The sequence below is a fragment of the Camelus dromedarius genome, chromosome 11 (genome assembly GCF_036321535.1).
Source record: "Camelus dromedarius isolate mCamDro1 chromosome 11, mCamDro1.pat, whole genome shotgun sequence".
Lineage (NCBI taxonomy): Eukaryota > Metazoa > Chordata > Mammalia > Artiodactyla > Camelidae > Camelus > Camelus dromedarius.
Window position 1 is genome coordinate 34,088,075 of NC_087446.1, and position 21,778 is coordinate 34,109,852.

General features: G+C 36.2%; 1 protein-coding gene across 9 annotated transcripts in view; it reads right to left on the minus strand.

The window, feature by feature from the left end:
• The window catches only part of ANKS1B (ankyrin repeat and sterile alpha motif domain containing 1B), an 857,966-nt gene that overhangs the window by 353,339 nt on the left and 482,849 nt on the right, over positions 1-21,778 (minus strand). For 5 of the 9 annotated variants that reach the window (XM_010989991.3, XM_010989990.3, XM_031462969.2 and 2 more), the window contains exon 15: positions 67-173. In XM_010989991.3, coding sequence (XP_010988293.3) covers positions 67-173 — 107 coding nt within the window. Of the gene's footprint in view, positions 1-66; positions 674-21,778 lie in introns of those variants that run through there. The other 4 variants (XM_064491621.1, XM_064491622.1, XM_031462972.2 and 1 more) reach the window with 2 other exon arrangements.

The window sequence follows — 21,778 nt, forward strand, 5'->3', positions numbered from 1 at the left end:
CGTGTAAGACACATAAGAAGCAAAGACAGACAAAAGGCAGCTCTGTGGACACAGAGAGCGTCTTACCATAAACTGCACATTGTCAAATCCATTAGCCATCAGGTGGTTCTCGTACTGAGGTAGCCCAATGCTTTCCAACCATTGTCCCACTGTTTGGACAGGGCATCGGGGTCCTGTAAGAGGATGAAGAGGGAAGCGTTTAAGCAGGGAGTAGCCGTCCACGGGGTAATAGCGGTAGTCCTGGGCTGAGAGGTGGCATTGCCACATCATGCTCCTGGGAAAGTTGCTATCAAAGGAGCCCGCCAGCTTGACAGATTAATGTTCTCAGCGAGAGAGCAAAGTCAGAAGTAAAACATAGTTTGCCAGGCAGGCTGTGGAGTATGACTTGATCCTAGCTCCACATTTCTTACATATTAATCTTTACTACCGACCAGTACGTCATACAGCCCCCAAACCAGGCAGCAGAAGAAGGCATATCAAGCTGTCAGCTTAGGCTGGTCTGCGTTCTATGTGATTGTTGGAGTACTCCACAATGAGCAATGCACGGCCGGCAGCCAGAATTCTTTTTATCAAGTACTCCTACACTCATCAGTATGCAGCTCCATGCTCCGTGCTCCCCCTCGCTCGCTCCCCTTCATTACCCAGCCCAGGCTACACCTCGCATTTTCAATAATAGCCATCAGATAAGGCAGATTTTTTTTGTCTGCAAGCTGTAAGCCTGCTGCTGCTGCTTCCTCCTACACACCCATCCAAGCGTCAATCTTGAATGATGAGAGCAGTCAAAACAAATGCAGAAAATAGCAAGATTCAAACGCAAACCAAAGTGCTTAAATCTGAATTGAATCTTCATACTGGTTATACGTTACAGAGCTATTTGTTGTGGAATCTGACGTTTCAAAAGACACCAGGAAATGCAAAGCTTTAACTATAGCTTATAGGCAAGCTCCCTACAGGTTCCCTTGTTCCTTTTTTCCTCTTTCTTTCCCTTTCTTCTTTTTTTACATGCAGCACAGATATATGTTTCCGATCTGAAGCTCTGCAGTGCTTGGAGAACAATTCTCTTTCTTTACCATGCTGTATCAAAATGAACCTCTCTGAGGTATGTTTTTTCCTTCTTGAATTACTGCAAAATATAGAAACTGCATCGCAATCTTGAAGTCAAGATAATTCATTTCTCATCTGCAAGGCTTCTTCCAAACAAAAATACTATTAGGCACAAGAAGTCCTTTTCCCCTCTGATATTAATAACCCAATCTACCAGGGTTGGCATTCTAAATTAGCTCTAAAGGTAACATTACTGGGTAGAATTTTTAATAAAGAAGAGCCCTAACCAAAAATAAAATTTAAGAATAACAGATGTAAATGTGTGAGTTTTATTGAATGGCAGACAGACTGAGCAATTTATTTAATAATTGAGAGAAACCAGAGATTAATAGTAGAACCCATAGGAACAGATCATGAAAGAACAGACTCTTCCTTAAGGTTGGGAGAGAACTTGCAGAAAGGTTAGTCCCTCTTCATGCAGGAATCCCTTGTCACAGCGTTCCTGGAGGAATATCATCCAATTTATGCTAGAATACTGCCTGTAACAGAGCTCTTACTACTTATCAAAAAGCCTCCATTTATTAGAAAGATATTTTACTACTGGAAATTGACACATTATAACTGACTATACTTCAATTAGAAATATATAAAGAGAAACCCCCCCCCCCCCAAAAAAAGATATTTTACTTCCTACCTGATTCCTACTCCCTGTCTCCTGTTCTGCCTTTGGAGTCACACAGACTGGGAACACTGACTTGACCACATAAAGTGTTTTAAAAATTAAAGATAGGACTCTGTCACCTGGAACAGTGCCTGGTACAAAGTAAGTGCTCAATAAATATTTATTGAATAAGTGAAACATCACTTTCCTTCTTTCCCCAAACCTTATCTTTCTTTTTCCTTATTCTTTTTAAGAACATTGTCAACCTCCCCAGAACACAGATATCCAACTGCAAAACATCTTGTGCTCCCTCTTTCACTGCTGGCATTGGTTCCCAAGTTCTGGTCATCCTCATTATAGTAGCTCTTGCATCCATTCCCTTGATTCTGATTCCTGTTTCATGTTTATAGAACTGACATCTACTGTGATTTTGCTCTCTTAGTTCAGGTCCACCTGGCCTAATACAACTATGGCCTCTGTACTGGTCTTCCGACCTCTGATTTTTTTTAATCTATTTTATACATGGGTGTCAGAATAATCTCTTTAAGGACGTTTTGATTATAACTCCCTGTTTCGAAACCCTTCCGTGGTTTTCAGTTGGCTTCAAAATAAACCAACTCCTTTGATGACATTTCAGGGTCTTCATGATTACTACAAATCCTTGAATTTCATTTCCCTTTTCCCAGTGCTCCAGTCACATGGATTACTGTCTGGTCTCTAAAGGCAGCCTGTAATGTACTTGGGTTGCTTTTATGATGTCCCTACATTTCTGCCCTCTCATTGGCTTTGGACCAGATGACATTTCCTTTATGAAACAATTTCTAATCCTGTCTAAGAGGAATAAATCTGTTCCTTATCTGTTTTAAGTGGAATTTTTAGCTCCTCTATTATAACAAATATTTTCTGTCTAACATTATAGTTATTTATATACAAGACATTTCTTGAATGTAGGAGTATTTCTTGCTAATACTGAAAGTAGTAAGGGTTCATTATGCACCCGCTAAACAAAATAATGTAATTTTCAGTTCACAATCCAAAGTACATAAAATCCCCCTAGTTTCAGATTAAAATTTTTATAAGTCTATCTGTTCTCTAAATTCTTTATTTAAAAGAAGATTGCTAGGTTTTTAAGTAGAACCAACCAGGTTCTAGATCTTTTAAGAAGCTCAAAACATTTGTAGCAGTTTAGGAATCAATTTTAAGGGATTCTTGTTGTTCAATATTACCTGCATGAGATTTTGAAAGCAAGATGCTATTTGTCCTTGGCCAGGTCTAAAGCTAGTACAAGGTGGAGATAAAGGTTAAGCATCAATTAGAGCCTCTCCTTGGGTCACACCCCCAATTCAATTAAAAATATATATCTTGAACCCCCCTCACAAAAAAAAGATATTCCTTCTGATCATTTTAATCTATGAGCTGCATAAAGATTAAGCAAACATGACAATCATGTTTTGGTTTGGTGAGGCATATGCTGATTGGGCAGCTCCTCAAATCCCATCTCATCTCTTAAGATGCATTCCAGGGACCAAGTACCTAGAAGAGTGCTACACACAGTCTAGGCATTAAATCATCTTTGTTAAATGAATAAACACGCAGGACTGGAAATGACTTTCACAGAATTGTCACTTCTTAATAGAAAGAAAGATAGGGGGAGGAAGAGAGAGAGAGAGAGAGAGAGAGAGAGAGAGAGAGAGAGAGATGAAGGTTATTTCAAGGTCCAGATTGCTGCACAAAAACAGCTCAGAGAGAATACTGATTACTAGTCACTTTACAAATCTTCATAAAGGCTGACTAAATTTTATTCTTTTAACTATTCAATCATTTAGTTTCTATTCAGTAATTCTCATATGTTGGTGGAAGGTTTTAATGCAGGAGGGAAGTGAGTTGGAAGAGACTGGGGTAGGGGTAGGTGGTGAGAGAAGGGGAGGAAGAAGAAAGAGACCTTGAGTCATGAGGTTTCTGGTTTTGTTAAAGTATATTCTCATGAGCGGAAACTCTAAAAGGACCCTGGTTCAGGTCTGAAGATCAGTTTTTAAAAGTGTTTACATATACTTCTCACTTTGCTTGAGATACTTTCTTGGAGACTTAAAATGTTTAAACATGACAATGCATTATTGGGCAGGCATCTTTATTCAACTAGAACTTCTCTAAGCCCCAAAAGTGAGATAAGAGGAGGGAAAGAAGAAACTAACAGTTACTCAGGGTTACTAGTCCCAGGCAGTGTGGTGTGGAATATTAGCCTCATTTACAGATAAGAAAATTGAAGCTCAGCCTATGTGATGAAACTAGGAGTTTTCTTTGGCACAGCCTTTAAAAAAATAATTCTGGGGGGAACACTTCAACAATGGCAATGTGAGGCCCTATCCCCAACCAAGCAAACTTAACTGGAAAAAATTGTATTAAAAAACCAAACGAAATTAAACAACCAATTAAAAGTCTCTGGAAATTGTCCTAAGAACATAAAAAGGATGAAGAAATATTTATTCAAGAAAATCTACTAAAACTTGATAAGAATAGAGACTCTATGGCACCTGAGCCATGACTTGCTCCCTCCCACACTTCCTTCCCCAGGTCAGCTTGAAAGAAGCTCCACTCTGGGTGGGTGTGCCCAAGAGGATGGATGACTTCTGTCTCCTCAGCTCCCATCCAAGGGATATGGTATCTTATTAAAAGGGCGGGCCAGCAGCGTCTAATACTCTCTAACTCCAAGTTGCAGAGGTTAGATTCCCGGTGAGTGTAGCTGAGAGCTCATGCACTCCCTCTGTCCGAGCAGCCCCCATTTGTAAAGTGGAAGCTCTATCCTACTTGTGGGAGGTCTAGAACAGTGAGGTTCTGATTGCCCTCATCCCTGCTTGCTTGCAGGGCTGAGGTCCCATGCCCAGAAGTGCAGGCTGAGATGAGAAGACCAGAGGCTACCATCCCAGCCCAATGCTCAGAACACTGGCTCGTAAATTTTGACAAAGGGTCCCTAAGAATACAGATACCTCTAAAGCTCTATCCCAAGGAATTGATTTTATCTGATTTAGAGTATGAGGAAGTTCAAGTCTAAGGTGACTATTAAAAAGAACGGAGATTTTGGGGTAAGCAATTAAAAGGAGGCATTAGGACAACAAGCTAAATAGTAGCCAGATAGTTTCAGAGAACCAGGAAAAGAGACAGCTTAGAAATGCCCTCCTGGGGTCAGAACAAACTTCAAAGACTGGCCTCAAAAACTACTCCTGCTCAAATGTAATTGAACCAGACTCTGGAGCGATTCGCATATCAGGGAATTGTGGTGAAAAACAAGAGAACAACCAGCTGGCAATTAGGGAAAGCTAATATCTGAGTGTGATACCAACTGAGGGAGACAGCTTTTACAGAAAGATTAGGGAAAGAGACAAGAGGGACTTTGCTATAATCACTGTCATCCCTGGATCCTGGATGACTCTGCACATGGGCAAGGGTGTGCCCTTGAATGGATAAATTCTATGTGATATAGCTATAAAATGGAATATTATTTGGCAATAAAAAGAAAAAGTTGATAGATGCAACAACATGGATGAACTTGAAAACATTATGTTAAGTGAAAGAAGCCAGACACAAAATATCATATATTTTATGATTCCACTTACATGAAATATCCATAATAGACAAATCTATAGAAACAAAGTAGATTAGTGGTTGCCTAGGGATAGAGAGAGGGAATTGAGAGTAAAAGGGGAGTGACTTTTAGTGGCTATGGCATTTCTTTTTAGGATGATAAAAATGTTTTAAAATTTACTGTGGTGACAGTTGCACAGCTTTGTGAATATATTAAAAACCACTGAACTGTACACTTTGGGTGAACTGAATGGTATGTAAAGTATAACTCAATAAATTTGCAACCATTGAAGAAGAATAATAAAATAAAAAGCAACAAAAATAAATCTTAAATTTTCTGTAAATTTATAAGAACACAAAACACACACATAACAACTGCATATAAGAAAATTTGCTATTGTTTTACATGTTAGTACTTTTAGTGCTGTCTCTATTTTTTTTCTTTGTCCATTTTTCTAGTTACTCCTTCCCTCAGTCCCTCCATACCATCCATACCATTCATCCTTCCCTCAAGGTAATTCATGTTGACAAACTAGCATGTATATTCACATATATTTATCCATTGTTAAATCACACACACACACACACACACACACACACAGAGCTATGTACAAATACATATACATATATATATATATACACACACACATAAATGATAAGTATATGTAGGGGTATTTTTGGACATCGTTTCTTAAAAGTAGAATCGTATCACACTCATATTTCTGAACCTTACTTTTTTCATTCAACAAAGCCTTATGAAAAATCTACCAAGTAAATGGTAAGCTCTAATTTGTTCTATTAAATAGCTGCATAATAGTCCACAGTATGGATACATGATGCTTTATTCAGTTCTTGGATATCTCCAGTCTCAACCCTTCATTTTCTTTTTTAAAACTTTGTATTTTGAGATAATTCACATGCAGTTACAAGACATAATAAGAAAGAGAGATTCTGTACAGACTCACCCAGTTTTCCCCAGTGGTAACATCCTGTTGAACTGTAGTGTGATATCACAACCAGATAGTTGGCATTGATGAAATCCACTGATATTCAGATTTCTCCAGTTTTACATACACTCGTGTGTGTGTGTGTGTGTGTGTGTGCGCTCGTGTGTGTGTGTGTTTAGTTTTATGCAATTTTATCACATGTGCAGATTGTGTAACCATCATCACAGTCAAGATGAAGACAGTACCATTTCAAGCATCCCTCCTGCTACCTCTTCATAGCCATGGCTATTTCTCTCCCTATCCCTCTCTTTAAGCTCTGGCAACTACTAATCTGTTCTCCATCTTGATCATTTTGTCATTTCAAGAATATTATATGTAGAATCATATAATATGTAGCCTTTGGGATCAACTGTTTTCATTTGGCATGAGTCCCTTGAAATTCATACAAATTATTCTGTGTGTTGATAGGTCATTCTCTTCTATTGCTGAGGAGTATTCCACAGTATGGCTATAGCATAGTTTGCTTAATGATTCAGCCACTGAAGGACATTTGGGTTGTTTCCCATTTTTGACTAGTATGAATAAAGCAGTTATAAACATTTTTGTAGAGGTTTTTTGTGTGAACATAAGTTTCTATTTCTCTGGGATAAGCAATCTACAGCTAGTACCACACTTAACTGTGAAAGACCGAATGCTTTCCAGCTAAGTTCAGGAAACTAGAAAAGGATGTCCACCCTCAGCACTTCTATATAACATTGCATTGGAGGTTCTAGTCAGCACAATAAATCATAAAAAAGAAATAAAATGTATCCAGATTGGAAAGGAAGAAGTCAAACTCTTTATGTTCACACGTGACATGATTACCTGTATATACAGTCCCACGAGACTCATATAAAAGCTACCAGAATAAGTGAGCTTAGCAAGGTTGCAGGATATAAGATCAATATCCCCGAATCATTTGTATTTCTATATACTAACAATAAAAAGAACTTCAAATAAAAATGAGTATAATTTACAATTCCATCAAAAACATGAAATTTTAAGAAGTAAATCTGTCAAAAGAAGCGCCAGACTAGTGCACTTAAAATTATAAGGCATTGCTGGAAGAAATCACATAGAACCTAAATAAATGGAAAGGTATACTGCATTCATGGATTGGAAAACTCAACACTGTTAACATGTCACTTCTTCCTAAATTTATCTGTAGATTCAATGTAGTCCCAATAAAAATTCCTGGAGGTTTCTTTTGTGTGTATGGAAATTGTCAAGCTTCTCCTAAAATTCATATGGAAATGCAAAGGACCAAGAATGACCAAAATAACTTTGAAAAAGAAGAATAAAGTTGGGGAAGTTATACTTCTCGACTTTAAGACTTACTCTAAAACTACGGTCATCAAGATGGTGAGGTATTGGTGTTAACATAGACATAAAGGTCAATGGAACAGAATAAAGGTGTTAGACTGATGACCATAGAAATCAGTTTATTTTTAATAAAGGTGAAAAGGCAATTCTGTGGTGAAAGGAAAGGAGAGACTTTTCAAAGAATAATGCTGGACCAATTAGAGATTCATATGTAAAAAAATAGATTTCAATCCATATCTCACACCATATATAAAAATGAGCTCAAAGTCATAGGCTTAAATACAAAACCTAAAACTATAAAACTTCTAGAAGAAAATTTAGGAAAATAATTTAGGAAAACTCTTAAACTTGGGGTGGGCAACAAATGTACAATTCTAAAATTAAAAAATAATTGTTAGAATTTATCAGAATTTTAAAATTCCACTCTTTGAAAGACAATGTTACAAGTATGAAAAGGCAAATTGCTCACTAGAAGAAAACATTTGCAAATCACATGTGGTAACAGACTTGTATTTAGAATATACAGAGAACTCTCAAAACTCAGTAATAAGAAAACCAACCAAATTTTTCATATGGGAAAATATTTGAACAGAGATTTGACCAGAGAGACATATAGACAGCAAATAAGCATGTGAAAAGATTTTCAACATCATTAAACATTAGGAAAATGCAAATGAAAACCATAATGTGATGCCACTTATTAGAATGTCTAAAATTTAAAAGGCTGACCCCACCAAGTGCTGACAATGATGTGAATCAGTTGGAACTCAAATGTTGGTTGGAATATAAAATGGTACAACCACTTTGGGAAATACTTTGATAGTTTATTTAAAAGTCAAATATACATCTACCACATGGCCTAGCAATTCTACTGCTGGGTATTTACCCAAGAGAAATGAAAGCATATGCTATATAGAGATGTATACATGAATGTTTGTAGAAGCCTTACTTGTAATAACCAACAACTGGAAACAGCCTGAAAGTCCATCCATAGGTAAATAAACTGATTGCAGCATCTTCACACAATATAATATTACTCAACAATAAAAAGGAATGGACAGTTGGTGCATTCACTACATGAAATGAATGTCCAAATAATTTTGCAGAGTAAAAGAAACTAGACTCTCCAAAAAAGAGTACATTTTGTATGAATCCATTTATCTAAAATTCTGGAGAGTGCAAACTTATGTATAGCAACAGAAAATAGACTACTTGGGGATGGGAAGAAGGGGAGTGAGAGGGATTATAAAAGGACATGAGGACACTTTTGGAGGTGATTGATAGATGTTTATTTTCTTGATTGTGGTGATGGTTTCACAGGTATATCTGATTGCCAAACATCTAACTGTACACTTGAAATGTGTGCAGTTTATTGTAAGTCCATTATACTTCAATAAAGCTAGTTTTACAAGTTTTTTTTTTTAAAGTGGCTGATTTTAGATAGAATAATCAGGAAATGCCTCTCTGAAAAGGCAATTTGAACAGAGACTGGAATGCAGTGAGGGAACGAGCCATTCCAGTATTTAGGAAAAAAGATACCGTAAGAACAGTAAGTTCAGAGGCCAATATCCTGCCCTGTGTTGTAAGGGCTTGATGGTTCTGGGAGGGCATAGTACCAGCTCCCTTTTGACATGTTCATAACTATTCTCATTGTATACTGTGTAGATATAGAAGGTCTAAGACATTGAGATGACTGTGTTCACCCCGAGATGTGGTCTGAAAACTGTTATAACTGTATTAAATTAAATCCATGATAATCAGTTTAGGTCTCTAAAATTAATTTTTTCTTTTAAAAGTAGAAGGCAATTCATATTCAGATCAATTTCAGATAATTTCTTAATTAGGTTCTAGTTAATTGTAGGGGAGAATAAGTCTTTTTATACTTTGTTCATTCCTTCAGCATTGATTTATTTCTTCAACAAATATTTATAAAGTACCTCTTGTTTCCAGCATTTTGCCAGGCAGTGGGAATACAGCTTTGAACATCCCCGCACATATGTAATTTATAGGCTAGTGAAGAAAACTGGTTTACCACTTGGAAAATGTCAATTGAGACTAGAGGAATTAGAACTTAGAAACGTGACTTCTTATTGTGACTGCAATGAGAGGAGCAATGAATTACAGAAAAACTGCTTAAGTGACTCCAGGTTCCACAAGTGAAAGAGAAACACTATCTGTTTCAATAGGTGCTACTAGGGTGAAGCTGATGAAACAGTTAAGGTGGGTAAACAGATTTGGCAGAGGTGGCAGTTGTTGAATTTGTTAAATAGGAAAAATGACATTTAGGAAGGACTAGAGGAAAGCCCCTGGACAAGAGTTAAAAAAAGAAACTAGCTAATCCCTCAAAAATGTAATAAATAGCTGTTTATCCCAGCAACAAGGGAACTGATATCAAGCAAATACTTTTCAAAAAATGTGAGTATTTCCAGTGGTCTAAACCATATATAAAGAAAGGGATCTAATATTTATTAAGCACCTACTATGTGTCAGGCTTTTAAATGATCTCATTATGTAAAATAATAGCAAACATGTGTTTACTGTGGTCAGGTCCTAAATTTTGGTCTACATGTATTAGCTCATACTATTTTCATGAAAACCCTGTGAAGTACTATTGTTATCATCTCTTTTTACAGGAGAGAAAAATAAAATACAGAAAGATTGTATGTTGTTTAAAGTTGCACAGTTAAGACTGGAAGCCAGGTAGCCTGGTTCCAGAGCCTAAGCTTTTAGCCACTACTCTATTCTGCTTCTCTGTTCCAGATGCACTGGGTGCAAACCTTGTCCTTTTGCAGGAGGGAGAATGTTCACCCAGACACATTTCAGTAAGTTTCTCTTAAAAGGGTTTCCCAGTTTTTCTGTCTATTCTTCTTCCTACCCTTCATCTTACATTTGTGATTCTTGGCTTCTAAAGTGTAAAGCAAAGAGAAAAAGCAGGAAGGAATAATGAGAGCTGGGAGAAGGGTAACTCCTATCACTTGGATATTTTCATTTCACTCTAACAAAAGGCTTTTCTGTGATTCTGAGCGACTGCAGTTTCGGTGTTGTTTCCACCTGGGCACTCAGCCTCTCTGGACTGCAGTGCGTGGATGCCTGTGCTGTGTGTCTAGGAGGAAGTGGCATCAGTGAGAGGCAGTACAGCATGGTGGTTAAGGGACCAGATTCTGGAGCCGGTTTGCCTGGGTTTGAATCTTGGCTCTTCTCTATTGTGTAAATATTTGCTTTTTTCACTCTTGAGATGGAGCATGGAGCAATAGAGAGTGCCATTCTAGTGGGCTAGTTTCTGGGCTTTGTTCTTCTTTGGTAAAGTCAGGGTGACATCTTACCCCAACTATCTTATGGTTTTATTTGAAGCTAAAATCAAACAACACATGTGAAAAATCAGTGTAAACTATAAAGAGCTAGTCACATGCTGGGGATGTATTATTATCCTTACTGTCAGTAGAAGACATACTTGTGCTGTTCATTCAGTCCCTCAATCAAAAAGACTGGTCCCGAGCCATCAGTGCTTTCCCTTGCCCAGTTTCCTTTGTTTCAAACAGACAGAAATGCATGGGGTGAGCAGTCTGGCCAAATAACAGAGGTTACTGTACTGTGAAGTAATCAGAATCCCCGAACCCATGATGTCATTACGGGGCCTTGTCTTGTCTAACATGCACCAATAGCCAGGTCTTCCGCACCATGCAGGCTGGGCCTCACATCAATTTAAAGTGAAAAGAGAATTAATACGTGGGGTAAGGAATGGCAAGAAGGGATAATTATTCCTAGCTTCTTAATCAACAAAAGGGTCTATTATGTTATTTATTCCAACATATTTCAGATAAAAACCAGTCATTTTTGAAGAGATTGACAAAAGAGCCCACTAAACTTCTTGAGAAGGGAAGGCCCACATATGGGAGAGAAATTTGCACATGCAACTAATAACTATGGCAGTTTCTACATGAGCCTGCTTTTCTCTCTGTTATATCTTGTAATACAGGTGGATAAGCCAGGAATGAACAGTGCTTACTCTTGTGGGATAGTGTTAAGAAAGAGCCTAACAATTCTATTTTTAACTAAAAAATATCAATATCTCATTTTTCCAATCCTAAATATCCTCTGAGATGAGAATTATAAATTTACATACCTATTTTCCTAACGGAAAAAAGTTGACAATGAAAATTATCAGGAAGACAGATGATGCAATAAGAAAAATGCTTCCTCCACTGATAAAAAGACAGCCATTCTGAAATGCAAAAATAGAAATGCAAAGCAGAGGTAGCAGACAACAGAAGAAGGAAACTGATTAGTTATTTCAGGAGTTGTAGAATGTTGCGGGTCAACAGAGTTCTGGATCATAGAGCCGAGATTCAAAAAGGAAAATACTCCAAGATCATGCTTTGGTGTTTAAATGCTAAGGGAAATCAGGAGCCCAGATTCAATTTTCCCTAAAACCCTAAATTTATTTTGAACGAAAACTTCATGGAGCACTTAAGAAATACCAGCCTTTACAAAACAGATCTGACAACTTCTGCGCTGGGGTATGGTCTAAAATAGGAAATGAAATTTAAGCCTAAAATGCTAAAATCTTCTGGCAGACAAATATATATATATATATTCCATACCTGATTGGGAAAAAATCATAATTCCCTTGATTTCATTCTCATTTTCCCTTCTTTTAAGGCTTCTGGCAAATGTTCGAATCTCCTTTGAGAAGCTGAATACAGCATTCACGTCACTGAGGCCTCCTGTGTGCCAGTCATTGTTTTAGGACCAGGGAGGAAAGGGAACTTGTTCTGCCCTCAAGAATCTTAGAGTGCTGGAGAGAAAACTACCATGCAGGATGACGAATGCTATAATGGAGATGTGTACAAGATATATAAAAATGTAGAAGAAAGGGAAGGATATTGAAATTGGCTTGGGTAGAGAGTTTACGGCAGAGTCTATCTGATTTGTGACTTGAAGATTTATAGAAGTTTGAGAGGCAAATAAAAGGAAGATGATTGTGATGGTTAATTTTACGTGTCAACTTGACTGAACTAAGAGATACTCAAAGAATTGGTAAAATGACTATTTCTGAGTATGTCTGTGAGGGTGTTTCCGGAGAAGATTAGCATTTGAATGTGTAGACTGAATAAAGATCACTCTCACCAATATGTGTGGGCATCATCCAATCCATTGAGGGTGTATTAGAACAAAAAAATCAGAGGAAGGGTGGAATTATTCTCCGCTTGAGCTGGGACATTTATCTCCTGCACTCCGACATTGGTGTTCCTGATTCTTGGGCCTTTGGACTCAGATCAGGACAGCCCCCTATAATCTTGGGCTTTTGGACTCAGACTGAATTACATCATAGGCTTTCCTGGTCTCCAGTTTGCAGATAGCAGACTGGGGAACTCAGTCTCCGTAATCATGTGAGCCTATTCCTATAATAAATCTTCTCTGATACCTATCTTGTCTATATATCCGGTTGGGTCTGTTTCTCTGGAGAACCCTGACTAATACAGTGGTACTCCAGGCAGAGGGAATAATGTGAGGGAAAGATATGTTTAAGTAAAAAAGGATTAAAATGATTCATTATTACTGAAATTCAAAGGTTATATGTGCATGTCTAAGGAGGGTAATGCTACAGGAAATAGGGCACAATACTTGGGTAGAAGACAGATAATCAAGGAACTTGTGTGCCAAGAAAGAGTAAACATTTTCTTTCTCAAATACAGAGATATTTGCTGTTTGCAACAACATGGATAGACTTGGAGGGTGTTAAGCAACGTGAAATAAGTCACACAGAGAAAGACAAATACTGCATGATGTTACTTATATGTAGAATCTTAAAAATACAAGAAACTAGTGAATATAACAAAAAACAAGAAGCAGACTCACAGATATAGAGAACAAATTAGTGGTTACCAGTGGGGAGAGGGAAAGTGGGAAGGGTAATATAGGAGTAGGGGATTAAGAGGTACAAACTATTACGTATAAAATAAGCTACAAGGATATATTGTACAATGTAGGGAATATAGTTAATATTTGATAATAACTGTAAGTGAAGCACAATCTTTAAAAATTGTGAATCACCATATACCTATATACCTGTAACTTATATAATATTGTACATTAACTATACTTCAATAAAAAAGAATAATTTTTAAAAAGGAACAGAGAGATATGATCAAATTTTTGTTATACAAGCATTATCTGTGAGGATACAGGGAAGAAACTGGAAGTAGGGAGACCTAGCAAACCTGTAAGGCCCCTCCTCTTACAGAACAAATAGACAAAATAACCCAAGTAAATATTTTAGGAGACAGTCTCTAAGCAGAGGGGATTCCAAGTACCCTCAGTCTCTTGGAACCTCCCAAAGTAAGCTCTGGTTCAAGGGCTGATTGAATTTCTTGTGAAAGGAACTTAGCCTGCCATTCCTCAACTGAAGAAGTTAGACATGAGGTTGATTCCTCCCACAGAGAAGATTTTGTTTAATTGGTTCAAACTTAGCTTGGCAGTCATGGCAGACGAACATTATTTGATCGCCAGAAAGACAATAACAAAATTCCAAGTGTTCTGTGTATGCATTACAAAGAGATGAAAAGGAAATTAATATATGATTTTTTAAAAAGAGATGAGTGCTGTGAAGATTAAAAGGATTAATATACACGGAAAATATTTTGGATAACACTTGGTATATAGTATGCACTGAACATGTATTAGTGAAAATAACAGAAACATTTGCTATAATAATAAATATTAGCTATATATTGTTAGCTGTAATGATAAATATTTATCTATAATAAACATAGTACATATAATAATGTTATTATGACTCGTGAGCCATTAACAAATTTAAAAATCAACCTGGTGAGTCAGTCAAGTACTGTCTAAAATCCATGAAATTCATGTTTTTGAAAGAACTCACTGAGAAACTCTGGGTCAGACTTAACAGTCATCATTGAACAGATGCATTATGATTAAGTATGAACAAAGATGAGACACTGAATTCATCTCATCATCTTAGCCTGACAAGCTTAATTGTTCTGAAATCTCTTGGGCAGGGTAAACACCTTCTGTGACAGAAACTTATGCACTTTCTTGATAAAGTCAACTCATAAATCTGATTTCTATGAAACAGAAACCCCTTGTCCCCAAATATTTTTTAACCTCAAGGTTAATGCTTATTTCCATTTTCTACTAAAATCTTGAAGATTCGGGGCTAAAGACTTAGTTTTGCTTCATTTTCCCAGCACAATAACATATTTCTTTAGGTAAAGTGGGATGAGTTTTGACAGGATTTGAACCTCAAGCTTGTGTGTAATCCTTCACACTTAAGACAGTCTCAGCAACTTTGCATGCAAAAATTTTAATCTACTCCATACAGAGGCATTTACTGAACATTATAATGTAAACCCAAATAAAAAAGAAATAGAACAGTCTTAAAAATGTTGAGTTAACAGATCAAAACCTCTTTATCCCATAATATAAACATGTAGTTAGGTAATTTAAAATAAGTTGAGATTCATAATGACTCAAAGCCATGTGGGTAGAAAAAGAGCTTCCTTTTCTGTTTTCTACACAACTCAGAGCCAAACCTGACAATCTGTCATGGACAATTGTATTCACCATGCAGCATCCACACCTTTCTTCTGATAATGACCCCAATTTTCCTTAGGTCCCTTACCCCCTCACTCAATCTCAGTTCCTGTGCTTTGGAAAGAGTTTCTTGCCCATCATCTTCAAGGATGAATGAACGTCTAACTCAAATCTGTTGTGACAGGTGGTTTGTAAGCTTGCCCCATTGATTCTTGTTTCCTGCTGTTAATGGCTTTAAGCAGTTGTCCCTGCCCTTGAGTAACTTGCTTCTAATCAAGAGAATGCCTCATAGCCAAGACATGGAAGAAACCTAAATGTCCATCAACAGATGACTGGATAAAGATGGGGTGTGTGTGTGTGTGTGTGTGTGTGTGTGTGTGTGTGTGTGCTCGCGTGTGTAATGGAATACTACTTAGCCATAAAAAGAATGAAATAATGACATTTGCAGCAACATGGATGAACAAAGAGATTATCATACTAAGTCAAGTAAGTCAGAAAGAGAAAGAAAAATAACATATAATATCACTTATATGTGGAATTTTAAAAAATGAGACAAATTAATTTATTTACAAAACAGAAACACTCACAGACATAGAAAACAAACTTATAGTTACCAAAGGGGAAAGGTGGGGGTAGATAAATTAGGAGTTTGGGATCAATAGACACAAACTACTATGTATAAAATAGATAAATAATAAGGTGCTACTGTACAGCATATGGAGCTATATTCAATACCTTGTAATAATCTATAGTGAAAAAGAATATGTATAGATACATATGTATGACTGAGTCACTATGCTGTATACCAGAAACTAACACAACATTGTAAATCAACTATACTTCAACAACAACAACAAACAGAGAATGCCTCAACATTGTGTGGATTTCACTTCCATGATTATATTACAAAAATTCTAACTTCCACTTTCTAGGACACCCTCTTCCTTGCTGGCTTTGATGAAGCAAGTTGCTATACTGAGTCCCATAGCAAGGAATTTAGGAAAACTCCTGGCCAACAGTTAACTAGGGAATGAGATCCTCAGCCAAACAGCCCAAAAGGAACTGAATCCTGCAAATAATCATGTACATGAGCTTAGGATCCTAACTCAACTGAGCTGTCACCTGAGCCCTAGTCCTGGCCAACATATAGACTAAAGCTTTGTGAAAAAGCCTGAAGAAGAACTCAGTTAAGCCATGCCCAGATTCCTGACCACAGAAACTATGAGATTTTTAAAAAATGTGTGTTGTTTTAAGCTGCTAAATTTTGTGGTAATTTGTTATGCAGCAATAGATAGCTAATACCTCTGGCCACTTATGCTCCCCTAGCTAGGGTATTTCACTCACATTTGAGCACATGACCTAATTCAGGGCAATAAAAGTTAAACTCAAAACAAGAGGATTTTGTTATTCCACCTCCCCCTTGCTATACACACAGGGCATAAACTTGTGAAGACACAGGGTTGGTGGTGTTGGCAGTCTTATTCACACCAGTTTGGAACCTGAGAAAGAAGCCACCATGGTGGAGAATAGAGCTGAGAAATGGAAAGAAGCTGGGCCCTAATAAACTCTTTTGAGCCCTCAGGATCAACTGAAACTTAAATTTCCCTTGGATTTTTTGGTTATATCCCTTATATATTTTTCAAATATAAAAATCTGTATTATACTTTGGAAATACACTTTTTTGCTGAAGCCAGTCTGAACTATAAGATCTAAGATATATTATAAATACAAATTTCACTTCTTTTTTGATTTTTGTTCTTGTAAATAATATTTTACTCCCTGTATAAAACAGTGATTAATTATTGATAAATCTAAGAAAATTAGTGACCAATTTCCCTAGCACCTCTAGATTTGAAAATACATTTTAAAAAATAAAATACTAATATGAACTCAGTAGCATTTATATAGCTAGCTGATAGAAAGAACAACATTGACACTGCTTTGCGTCACTGATTTGCTAGTCTCCATGTATTTTGGTCTAAAATGTAATATACAGGTAAGTTTTGCAACATGTGACTTTTTACTGTGTTCACAGAACACTTTGTTCTATGTTGCACTATTCTAGCAGTCAAATAACATCTTTAAGGTCCATGGATATTTAGCAAAGTCTGCCCACATTCTACTATAGCTGTATTAATATGTGAAAATATCCTTCTTGTTTTTATGATCACAGCCTGAAATTTTACAGGACTATATCCATGTTCTCAATCTCAGTAAACATTTGTTTAATGAATTTTTGTTTCTTTCATGGATAGACTGTAGTATTTTATCTTGAGCTTCTATTTTTTGTTCTATCCTTTTTGACAAAGGTGGCCTCCTGCCGTGGATTATATCAAACATGGTTTAATTGAAAATAACTATGTATTCACAGTTTACCTAATAGATCATGGATAAGTATATTAGGACCATCCATGTAATAATATAACAATAACAACAATAACACTTTTTGTAGTTTTAGATACATTTTGAGTAAAACAGTATGGACAAAATTTATGACATCCTGTCAAGGCCAAGTGCTATTAAATTGTACATTCCCAACTAGGTATCTCTTCAACTCGTTCCCAACTCTCTGAACTATCAATGACTGACCTCATATCAGGATAACAAAAATAATGCTTTAACATGACAAAGAATACCAAACATAAAAACAATGTAGGAGCAGATATGTTAGCAATAATACAATAAATCGTAGATTGTAGCATTCATTTATATGAAGCACAGTGATCCTCTAAGTCAAATACATGTTATGAATTAATTACATGTGATGATAAAAAATGGGCTTAGTAAGAATATATGCTTAGTCTCAGTAGAGTTGTCTATTTTAACTTGATACATACTCTAGAATAGAACTGTGATTCTCTGTCTTCGTTTCCATGACTTTAACAGCATTTTGTAGATAGAGGGTGATTGAGGGCTGTGAAACAGCTTACCTGGCATATGAGGTCTAGCAAATTTTCTAAGCTTAAGAAGTAAGTAGCGAACTTCTACATGACCATGGGCAAAACCTCTCTATGGGTCCCCTTCCTCAACTATAAAATTAAGAGAATCTATATAAGAAGTATTTACCTTATAGGGTTTTTGAGCATATAAATGAGATAATACTTAGAATAGTGCTTAGCCTATGATAAATTCTCAATTTGTTAATTGCCATTATTGCTATTATATTATTAATATTGTTATCATCATCATCATTATACGGTTTTAAAGGCTCTCCATTATTGGGCTTACTCTTCCTCAACTTCATTCATACTCCCTTCCCTCCATGTTAAGGGAATGCCATCTTGTACTCATTACTTGCCTTATGTCTTCTTACCCTCCTGTTTTTGCTCATGTTATCTTTTCCGCATGTTTTATCCTGTGGATACCCTCATACTTAATTTCAACTTCCTCATAGTTTTATTGTATTAGTCCTTCAAGTTTCTTCCATGTCCTCCATAAGACCTTCTGGGATACTCCCAGTAGGAATAGTTTCTTCTTCCCATAAACTCCCACACCACGTTATTTGTGCCTCCTAAGTGGCCGTTTTCACTTTTGATGTGTAATATTTATGTATATGTCATATTTCATCAGACTTTAAACAGCTAAATAATGGAAGCCGTGTCTTAATCATCTCTTTGTCACAATAGTACCTAGTAGAGGGCCTTGGACAGAGTGGGCTATATATCATTTTTATTGTTTCATTCAAAAAATATTTTTGAGTGGATGAGTGAATGGAATGAATGCGTATTTATACAAATCACTTATACTAACTTCATTAGAAGAACTTTCTAAACAACAGGGCTAAGCTGTGCTTACTTTTTCACATAGCTGACTATGGAGACTCACTGTTGGAGGCTTATTTCTTAGATACTAAAGCTGGTTACTGGATTCCTTTGATTTTTCCAAGATTGGAGCTAATGTCTGAAACTGAGGAAGTTCCTTGAGGGCAAGGGAATGTTTTCCTATCTTTCTACCACTTAGGTACAGTGAGTGTTTCTTGATTTGAAGAGTTGTTAGCAATGTAGAACAAATGTTTCTGAGTTGAAAGGAACCTTGACTCTTTTGATTCCCAATGCTCTCCTCTTGAAACAAAATTTGATCATTTTTCAGACTGATGTGCTATCTCTCCATAGCTACAACTGCCCACTGAACTTGAAACTTATGTTTTGTTTTTGTAGTCTTATTGTTCTAGAAGATTTCAGCTTTCATTTGGACAATGATCAAAGAGAATTAGCTTTCACAGCCTCAAACTGAAAGACTGCAAACAGTAGGTTAATGAACAGAAGTATTTTCCTTTGATTTTACCTTCAATGTATTAAAAAATCACGGTGGCCCTCACAAGAAAATATTCCTTTTCAGAATAATACTGACTAATTTGAAATTTGCAGATTCAAACAAATTGAGTTTTTCTAGTGAGGGAAAGAAAAGACTTTCTCAAGAGAAAGTTTTAGCTATTAGTTACTTGAAATATTTGGAAATGGTTGCATCCAAAACTGAAGGATTTAGAGACAATGAGGGCATGATTAACTTCATTCACTACTGCTGTTACAGATGATCCAGATGTGGGCACATAGAGGAAATTTATTACAGGTAATATTTGACAATTGGATAGGGGCTAACATAGGTTTGCCAAAGTTTTTAAAGTTCTCAGAGATAATAAAATAAATAACATAAAATAAAGATCCAGTGGCCAAGTAAGTTTGGGAAAAATAAGAATAAAAGAAGTTAAAGAAGTTTCTTTAATATAGATTTTTTAGGCGACTTTGAAATACTGATTTGCATCATGAATCTCCAAGAAGGGGCATACAGCATTGATGTTTCTTTGCCTAATACAGCCCAGGGTTACTCTTAATTTTTTTTTTATCAGAGTACCTTGAGAGACTAATGATCTATGAAGCACATTTTGGGAAATTCACTCCTAATATTATCCAAAGGAAGTTAATGGCAACATTCAATGTAATATCAAATATATCAGAATGCAGGGCTTGTAAACATGCAATATATTTATAATATCAATTCTAAAGGGCATAGTCTAAAAATAAAATGGCCTTACCATCCCAAATGAGTGTTTTCTCAAGAACAGGGAACAGTTCCAGATCATTTGGATATAAATTCACCTGTTTAGTCTGACCATTCATTAAAGGAGTACTCCATTTCCACCTTCTTTATGGTAATCACTGTTCAATACCATAATAAGTAAATGGTATGAGTAAGACAGTATATTTTCCCATTTAGATAGTGATTACATGGGGGCTCTAAAGGTAATTCATTGGCAAAGCAGTTAAGAGATATGTCAGGAATCTATTTCAATACCTCATCAAACCATCAAGGATTAAAGAAATGGGAAAGAGAAGGTTTTATGGAGGATATGAGGCTTGAATTTGGCTTTAGGGACTAGTTAGGATTTACAGTTTAGCTCCATTTGGGCTCAAGTATAGAATATGTCTAGAATAAAGAGATTCAGAGCCCCAAGTTCATAGTAGAAAAGTTTCCTGGACCTGGAGTTAGAGATCTAGATTCCAATCCCAGTTCTAAAAGTCAGTTGCTATGTGACATTATGCTTTCTTGTTTATAGGCTATGGAGAATTGTGCTTGTTCCATTTACTGTAAAGTATTATTAGAACACCTATAGACAGCACAGCAATATTGTGCCAAGCTATTCAAGATTCAGAGTCTCAAGCTATTCATCTCTTTAACTCCATCAAGACCTAGTGCAAAGTATTGCATACAATGTGTCCTCAATAAACATTTGTTTCACGAAAGAATGACTGGAAGAATAAAGTTAGACAGACTGAATCTCTACTGCCACTTACTAGCTGTGCAATCTTAGTCATACTATTTAGCCATCCTAAGACTTAGGTTCATTTTCTCAAAGATAAGGGTTAAAAATTATGCCCATGTCACAGAATTGTTCTGTGGTTAAGTGGAAATAATTCATTTAAATTGTTCAGCATAGAAGTTGACCCATTCTTTTCAATACACATACGTTTTATAAATTGGACCACTGAGGAGTGCTCAGCAGATATAAAATACAGTTATTGTGTTTAATAAAACCATCAAATATAAGAGAAGGAGCAAAAGAGCATCCAATATGTAGCAGTGAGTTGATACTCTTAGTCCAACAACTACATCAGAACGAGATGAGTGACACACAAGACATCCATAGCATCACTAAGACTGTAAGACTGTAGGTTTAGAAAAAATGAAGTCATGGACTTTGATTCTTCATAAAAGCACTAGGTTATTATACCATTTAAAAATACATACAATAAAAACAGATCTCAAAAATAATATATAGAAGACTCTCAGGTGTATTTTACGTCTCAAAGACATGAATATAAATGAAGTGAAACTAACATTTTATCACAAAGATGGAATGCTCAGTGGTGACAATATCTGGTAAGAGATAATGTTGTTTTATACATTTTAAAATTGATTTGTGTTCTATTGGGAGCCAAAGAATGTTATGATAACATAAGATCATAATATTGGTAGGAATTTTACGGTTAAAAATGCCAAAATGATTTGAAATTTTCCTTCTATGATTTCCCTACTATCTTTGAAGTATTTTCTGTGGGGGGAAGGGTTCAATAAATCAATAAGATATATAGATTATCTAGTGAGAATATATTTGTTTCTCCAGGCC